The sequence below is a fragment of the Plasmopara halstedii genome, assembly GCF_900000015.1.
Source record: "Plasmopara halstedii genome assembly, contig: Scaffold_1343, whole genome shotgun sequence".
Taxonomy (NCBI): Eukaryota; Oomycota; class Peronosporomycetes; order Peronosporales; family Peronosporaceae; genus Plasmopara; species Plasmopara halstedii.
Genome location: NW_020188258.1, coordinates 41,466 through 50,553, shown reverse-complemented (window position 1 = coordinate 50,553; position 9,088 = coordinate 41,466). Strand labels below are relative to the sequence as shown.

At 49.4% G+C, this 9,088-nt stretch overlaps 1 protein-coding gene across 1 annotated transcript; it reads left to right on the top strand.

Annotated features, from left to right (window-relative positions):
- Nucleotides 1-407, top strand: PHALS_01032 (uncharacterized protein; the record flags this gene model as incomplete). Its single annotated transcript, XM_024730815.1, has 2 exons — nucleotides 1-176; nucleotides 350-407. 2 exons carry the CDS (start codon nucleotides 1-3, stop codon nucleotides 405-407), a joined length of 234 nt encoding a protein of 77 aa, XP_024581054.1.
- Nucleotides 408-9,088: the final 8,681 nt, after the last annotated feature.

Below are 9,088 nucleotides of genomic sequence, written 5' to 3'. Positions count from 1 at the left end.
ATGCAATGGAGACGCTTCTGTAATTCGACACTTTTGCATGCAAACGAAAGCAAAGCAAATGCAATTCTCGAGACTCTAAATGCAACGCCACTTGAGGTTGAATTGCCGACAACAAAGCGACGCAGAGCGATTAGACATAAAAGTGCGCTCAAGCGCTTTACAGGAATAATGCGGCAGTAAGTCACGGTCCTCAAGGAGGAGAGAAACTTAGACAAACTGATGGTGCAGCGGGTGTGGCTGCATTTATACATCCAAAGTCTGTCGTAGAGACTAAAACAGATCTACTAATCACTTCTACTGATACGGAAAGAGCACGCGAGAGGTGCAAACTTGTGAGTTTAGATTATAGCAGTCAAGTATGGGTGACAACACAGAAAGTGAAGGAAGTTCAGAGTGTTGCGGACTGAGTAAAAGCCAAGATATCATGTAAGAAACACGATTGGTTTTCCAAAACCTCACTCGATTTCCATTGAGACTTGGTACGACTTGTACAACCGACGTGGGCTTTCTAAGTAAATACTGAATGAAATCGCCTTTTTCTACTTGGCTCAGAATATGTTGTCTGAAATGGCGTGTTTTTGCTGAATGCATCCATTGTTTGGAAAGTGATCCCTGGTCACGCCTTATCATTGTTGTAGCGCATCTTGCAATCCATTCGCACGAAAAATCTTTTGATTATTGACAGCCAGTCGTACTTTTCTTGCTCGGTTTTAGCCTTTTCGGTCGAAATCCAACTAAAACGAGATTGTTATGATGATTTCGGAAGATGAACAAAACGCTCCAGACTGTCGAGACATCGTGACTCCTATGTGGCAATAGACACTGGAATTTTTTTTGGAAGACCAAGACAAAATGTCTTGGGTTCCATTACGGATAGAATCGATGTGGCGGGATCTAAGCGCGAAGTTTCGCTTCCTAAAAACTCATCCCTTTATAGTGGTCAAGATTCAATTGATGCATGATGGTACCTAGGGTTTCGCAAGCCTGAAGTCTTTTTGCAAGAACTATGGTAACTCTGACGGGGATGCAGCGGGGCTGCCGTACGTAGCTCTTTGTCTAGAGGAAGCTAAGCTAATATCATCGACCATACGTTCTAGACTAGAATCAGTATGAGTGTAGCCGATCGCAATCCGCTACCTACTGAAACTGTATTTATTTGATATATTTGCAGCACAGCCAGCTATATCTAAAACCTTAGATTTCCTAATATATATGCGTAACTAATGGCAGTCCCGCCACGTCGTGGCTTTTTGTTACGGTTAAGCCACACCATTTTGTAATAACACCGACTTGTGTAATCCACACCTTTGTACGGTCACAACATCTTGTTTGGCCCACCTTTCATACAGGTGTACGTGCAACCCCATTACAGCCTTCCCCATCAAAATTGTGAATACCCACAATTCACATTTAACTGTCGCCCCGTACGAGCTTCGCGTGCCTGAGACACCGTTACGTCCCTAGGACCACCCTTACATATTTTCTGCTCAATGAGCCCTGTGTCTATGACACGAAACCCACCCAGCCGAGCTGATTCCGATGGCGCTCGCGAGCATTGCCCTTCTTCGTTTTCTGCGCGCGGTGCATCTCCGAACAGTACATCTGTGGCCTCACGGTAAGCAAATCCTAAGCCTTCGGTAGCCGAGCTGCCACACCACGGGCGACGGGATTCCTCGTCGAGAATTTGGAGGAATTCGACTACGAGTTGCATACTCCATTCTCGGGATGGGAAGAAGTGGAGAGCGTGGTGCGCCAACGGCACGACGTGAGCCCTGCTCGAACCTTGCGGACACCGTGTTCGTTTTCCGACCTCTCCACTTCCGGAAGATATGGTATCATTACCAATCGCCTCGACGAGTCTCAAGAGCAGTAGTTGAAGGCTGCCTATAGGGCATCTCATGCTCCCACATTTACGGTCGGACCTAAATCTTAGTGTGGAATGCGGCTTCCGCTCGGCGGATCTCGCTGCTAAAGCAAAAGACGCGATCACTTGATCGTTGGACGTCTACGTAGTCGGGCCCCCGGCCACTATGCAAAAGAGAAGAAAAGAGACTGCTGAGCATGACCAACAAATAGCTCTCCGAGCTCGCTTCTTGGTACCTCAAGAAATCCTATTTGATAGGTATCGCGATCGACTTCGCGCTCAAAGAGGAGGCGCTCCTGCACCCACAACGCGGACTATTCCTGTGGTGCTCGCCCCTGGCGAAACCGCTGCAGATGATATAGAGCTCTTTGATCGATGGTTGCAGCGACACCAAAAACTTTCCTCGCTGTCTAGCTTACAGCGGAGCCACAAGGAAGTAACGTGCGCGTGGAGCGCCATCTTCGATTTGAATTCGTCAGACTCAAGGCACAACGCTGACTTCCTGCGTACTGTCGCCCTGCGACGTATAAATAATTCATCACGCCCCCGCGAATCTGTGGTTTCTCACATAGGTGAGTCTACGACTACAGCAGCTCAGGTTTATAGCTGAGCTCAGCTCATGGGCCTCCAGCTTCTCGGGCTTCTGCCGAAAAGCGCTGGGCGTATGACGACGCAGAGCGTCATGATCCTTCTGATCACAAGCGTCCACGACGTCTGGGCAGTCTTGCTGAAGTGGCACTTTAAACTCTCACGAGCTCTCGAAGTCGGGTTCTTTCGCGATTTCTCAAGATTCTGGGTTTGACCTTGGCGACGACGTCGACCCACAAGCCGTTCCACGTGATAGTGGACACCACCATTTTTGTTGAGAAGAGTCGACAGTGGACAATGACGACTGGGTCGAAAGCCGTCCGATGACTCGGGATGCTCTTCGAGCTTTTGCGGACGAGGTCCGTCGCGATCGGGACTCCGCTGAGAATCATGCTGGGGTCACATCCCGCTGCGCAGAAAAAATAGAGAGGTTGAAACACGTTGAGGACTATCGCGCTCTGTTTAAGCGGCTCCTTGCCGTCGAGCAAACGAATACGTCACTTCGTGGGACGGTGGAGCGCCTTGCGCCGTTGGAAACGGAGATCGTTGCACTCCGTGCTGAAAAACATTTGCAAGTTCAGCTTTTGGCTGGCCGAGCGTCTTTGAACCTCGCCCCGGCGCTAACGCCTCCTCGTTTACTTGCGCCGGATCCCGGTATGGCTTAAGCAAGTTACCATAAAAATCGGGTGGATGCGCATCCTTCTCGGTAAGCTTAGCGTATACGCAAGGCTACGCTTGGCTACAACCTTGAAAGGTCATATAAATCTTGTTCGGAGCTTCGTCTTGAAGAGTGCATGGGTAGGAACGTTATAAGCATTTGATACAATCTGGTGTTCGACCTCAACGTTTTAATCATCTCCTCTATCAATGTCTTGACGATCAGCCATCGCATCGCATTCGTGTCCTAAGACACTTGGTCTGGTATGTAGAATGTCTTTGACTTCTTTGCGAAACGTGAGAGGTTTGACATCAGCTAAACGCTCGGCTATTCCTCTTCTACCAAGTTCTAAACCATGGGATGGTGGTGTCAGCGGGACGCGAGGATTAACAAGTTTTTTTCACGTAGAACAGCGTGTAGCCGATATACGCATACACTGCATTGTTCAGAATGAACTATACAAGTGGCAGCATGGCGCTCCAGCGCTTCGGTGTCTCAGCGCAGACGATGCAGAGAATGACGCGATTCACGCGCTCAGTTTGACCATCGGTCTTCGGATGGTCCGCTGTTGGCATAGTTAGCTTGTCACCCAGCACCCTGAAGATTGCCGACCAAAACTTCTAAGTGAATCGTGGATCTCTGTCAGTGACAATCGACTTCGGGAGTTCATGTTGTCGAAAAACCCGATTCGCAAACAGCGTAGCTGTACCCATACCATCGATTGTATCCGGCACTACAGCAAGATGAGCCATCGTGCTCAAACAACCCACAAAGACCACCACACCGTTGTTGACCGCCGAGTCCTTCGGCAGGCCAAATACAAAGTCTATACTCATGAACTGCCAACACCTGGAGGGTACCGATAGACTGGCCAGCTGTGCCGCCGCATGACACGATTTACACGTGCGCACAGATGTGCTCGTTCACTTTTACAGCTTGAGCCAACAATAGTGGCTACTTACTGACCTGTACGTCTTCTCACGACTGAGATGAGGACTAAGTAGGGTGACGTGGGCCTCATAGAAGATACGGTATTTCAATTTTTCATCGTGAAGAACCACAACTCGTGGCGCATCCGTCTGATCTGTGCTATAATACATCAAGCCGTTGCTCAACGAATATCGGTGTAACCGTGCGCGGAAATGCGCCGACAATTTCTTGTCCGAGCTTTCAAACTCTTTGCTCCAGAGAACCCGTAGCAGCCCTTCGAGCATATTACCCGCGTACGCGGTGCAGATCAAATCCTTCTCTGACGACGTCCGTCGTGGTACATAGTCCGGTCTGCGTGACAACGCATCAGCCAAAGAATTCTGCTTTCCTGGCTTATACCTCACCTCGAATCTATATCTTGAAGAAGAAGAGTTGCCTGGCCATCCTCTGTGAAAGTTGAGGCGACTGAGTCGCGGTTCGCAATGACGCATGATAATGTCGATCACGAACGGCTTGGAGGCGAGAAGGACCACCCTGAAGTGCGTACTTCATCGCAAGCAATTTCTTGTCGTGGACTGGGTAATTCTTCACCACACCCTCAAGCTGGTGAGATTCAAACGCGATGACCCGATCTCGCCTCTTGTCGTCTACTTGCAGCAGTGCACAGCCGATGGCAAAGTCCAAAGCGTCACAGACGACACTAAAAGGACGATTGGGTTCTGGCAACACCAGTATTGGTGCATGAAGGAGGCTGTCTTTGACAAAAGCCCCTTATGCTCGGTGTCCCAACACATTTCCGTATCCTTTCTAGGAGAGTCGACAATGGCCGTGCCATATCCGCATAATTTGCGTTGTACTTGTGCAAGTAGTTGGCGAGGCCTCAAGTTCTTTTGGCTCTTTGGAACCGGCCAGTCCACAATGGTCTTGATTCTAGCGGGCTTCCCAATGAAGCACCTGAAAGGGAATCTCTTCCGCGACAAAAAAGCACTTATCTGCGTCAGCATAGAGCTTATTCGTGCGCATGCACTTGAGCACTACTCTCAAATTGACGATGTGGTTTTCCACATCTGTCCTCCCGTGCTACGCACGACCGTGGACAAAAATGTCGTCGAATTATGTCTGTGCATACACCCGATGGGGCCTGAACAATTGCGTCAATGTTACTGGTGCGTTTGACAGCCCCTGAGTCATCACCAGCCACTCCTAGAGAATCCCGCTCAGAGTACTCCCTGCTGTCAGCGAAATAGGTCTCGTTTGCGTGAGCGATACGCCACTTGCCGTTCGGCTTCCGGACACAAACGTGAGTGTCGAATGGGGGGACTTGCTCTCATGCACCATTTCTGCGTCGTGCTTCGCACGGAAAAAGGCGTCAATGAGCTCTGTGGCTAGGTACCATTGCCGGGCTACGCAGTATTTGGTTCCCGGAACCAGGTTCATCTCACGAGGCACACCTCGGTCCGGAGGTAGGACCGACGAAGGGTCTTTGGAGACGACGTCTTGGAACCCCTTTACCAATGGATAATAAGGATACGAGTGATCCTCCAGGATCGACAATCCACTTCGTGTGTTCAGTACCCTCTTGGTATTCTTTAGGGCAGCTTTATCTCGAAGCGACGACAAGTTGATCTCCTCGCTCGGTCGTATAGTTACCACCTTTTCAAAATCGCCTGCCTTCAAGGCGCTGCCAAACTCTTTGAAGAACATCTCGTCCAGCTCAAGAAGAACATCCACCGCGGAAAAAGCCTCAGGGGCGCCGTCGCCGTCTTTCTCTCCCGTCATACCGCTGACAAGGGTAAATAGCTGTGCGCTATCGCTAACGGTAGCCACACCTAGGGTCAGGGTCGATGCTTTGCGTCTTGCAGATGTCATTCGACTTCGCCGTCTCCTCTCTCTAGAAATTTTACTTCGGGACCAGTGGGAACACGCACTCAGTGTCGTCCAGTGTGTCTACTCCCTGCGCCATCGGAGCCACGATGTTGTTAACACCATCCGACGAGAAGCTGCTATTTGTACAGTCCTCGTACAGTGGATAACGTGCCATTTTACACGCATCGGAAGGGCCTTGCCCAAGATGCCTCGAGCCTCGTCTGACCAAGCCAATTTTGGAATGCAGCAACTACTTCAAAACGTGAACAGAGCTTAGTGGATTCCGTGCCACTCCACGCGCATCGTCCTTCACGCTGGATCGGACCTTGGCCGTCCATGCCACACATGGCATGCAACGACTGCTCCGATACTTGATCAGCGCTCAGTGGGTAACATTCCACTACACTTTCAGCAAGCGAGCCATGCTCGGGACACCTGTCCTATACACCTTCGTTTTTCGACAACTCGGATACACCGATATCCAGTACGTTGAGCACCTCTGTACAGTGCTCGCGCCAATAGCGTTTCTTCCTCCTACCAGAGGTGGGTTTATGACTCACCAAAACATAACCAGGAGACGTGCACATAGCACCCAAGGTCTTCGACCTCCAATCAATCCATGGCTCATCGTTTGCCAGCCATGTCATACCAAGGATGAGGTCATACTTTGAGTCCAAGTCTAAGACTAACCAGCGTCACACGCTATCAAAGTCAAGAAACTTGACATCGAGGTCCACAGAGACCCTCGGCACCGAGACACATGTCCCCATCGCTAAGCAAACTGTAACAAATTCACTCAGCCGCGCCTTCCGCGCCTCGGCGTACAGTCCATCGTGGAGCGTTAGGCATAATTTCCCCACACCGGATTCGATTAGGATATTCCATGGCTTCTCAAAGCCCTCCACGGTCGCTTTCATGACTAGCGAGCCCAGCTTGCATACACGTTTGTTTCTACGTGAACGGAGATCTTTGGGGTTGGGCTCTGCTGCCCCTTACCTCTTTAAAGCTCGAAATAACTCAGTTCTCCCTCGGTAGGGCTCCCCGCGTCTACTGGGTGTTGTCGTTTCCCTACAACAAACCAGAAGACTGGTGAGAAGCGGTACGTCGGCTCGATGAACCTTGACGCGCCTTGCGTAGGGGACAACTAGTCCGAAGGTGACGGCATTCTCCACAGACAAAACACCGTCGGGTGTTCAAATGCTGCTCGGCAGCTCGGAGCTCTGCCTCTTCGTCCTCAGCATAGCCAAGATCCATCGGCTCAGGCCCGCTCGGCAAGCTGCTCAAGTGTGCATTTCAACCAAGTCATGTCGACTTATAGATTGAATTCGGCATACAATGCCACATTCACTGCTTCGTTAACAAAAGGAGGATACACACGGAAGACTTCTTTTCCCTCCACGCCAGTGCGAGGGCCCTCCATGAAGACGATCACTGTGACCGCCTCGGGGAGAGGATCGGCTACCATCCTGACAATGAGAGTACGCAACTCTTGGACAAAGTCCACCAATTCCTTTCTACGCTGTCGGACGGCAAGGAAACGCGATTGCATGCCATATGCCTGGTTAGGCGGCGAGAACACTCGCAAAGCCTGCGGCTTCAGCTTCTCCAGGGGGAAATGCCGCACGTTAGTGCCCATTCCATCGCTCGGCCTCCGAGCATGAAGAGATTTAGCGCCACGCGCTGTTTCTCGGTCAGGAATATGGCGGATGCCATAGCCATCTCAGCCTCTCTCACTCAGAGCATGAGATTCACTCCATCCTTACCCTCTAAGGTCTTAACGCTCAGTATGAGCGGCCTGGGTCGGGAGGATTCATCCGTCGTCGAGGTTGGCGTCATGGATGCAGTCGACACCGACAGCTTCTTCTGTAGGTGCTCTAGCCGAGCTTTATACATAGTTTGAAAATGCCTCTAGGTGCGCGCTTATCGCTTCGGGTCCTAACATAGCAATGTGTTGCTCGCTCCATTTTCATAGAGGATTAGTCGTAACGACTCAGGCGTCGATTGACTACACGTGCTTACAAGTGCAGCGGGGCTGCCGCTGCACTTTGCTTAAAGGAAGCTAAGCTAAGGTCACCGACCTTAAGTTCTATACTAGAAGCAGTATGAGTGTAGTGGATCGCAATTCGCTACCTTCAAGAGTACCTTAACTTAGGCAAATACACTCGTCCGTTCAAATTTGAGACTACTTTTCTGTGTTTTATTTGCGGCAGAGCTCCTAACTAAATGCATAACTACCGCCACGCAGTGGCTTCTATCTACGGTGTAGCCACACCTTTGTGTGATCACACCGACTTGTGTAATCCACACCATTGTACGGTGACGCCATCTTGTGTGACCCACCCTTTCATACCAGGGTATGTGTAACCCCGTCACAATAACATCTTTGACGAGCGTTACCCCGCGTTCGAATTTCAAAGTATAGATCGAGTATCGCACATGGAAGATGACCACCAACTGTATACGGCGAATATTAGTTTCAGTCAAATTTCAAATGAAGAATTACAAAAATCATTGCACATCCCACCATGAAATTCCAGGCTTGGTGTTTGTACCTATAGCCTACGTATATGTGCGTACCTTAGTTTAAAAAGCTAACTTGAAAGTACCAGAATAGGTTTGTGCGACTAAGAAGACCACAGCAGTAGTAAGAGTGAAATGACAAAGAGTCTTCGTTATTCCAGTGATTTACTTCTCGCACAGACTCGCGACCTATTCCATACTTACCTCACATCATTATTCAAACGTCGCTATTGCAGATTGAAGAATGGTAAGCCGTTCATCACGATACTTACAACCTGTTTAAACAAGGTTTTGAAGTGAGCTGGAACAGTGAGTGACACGTATTGAGACTTCACATCACTTTTCGCATGATTTGCCGACGGTACTTTATTAGTCAAGCATCATTCACAGTATAATGTACGCCATCATACCAATGCTATTTTTGAACCCTTGGTATTCCAGATTACCTTTAATTAAAACAAATACGACCTAGTCAGCATTCTGCACCACAAGTACCGAGTTTAATCCTGCATCCTTTATGAACACAAAATGGGGTCAACTATATCGTTTAACATTAAAATCAGCACTCAGATTGGAATCGATGCTTAAGTGTAAATCTCATAATTACAAAATAATGACATGTGAAAAAAGATAGCGTGAGTGCATATATTCTTTAAAGAGAT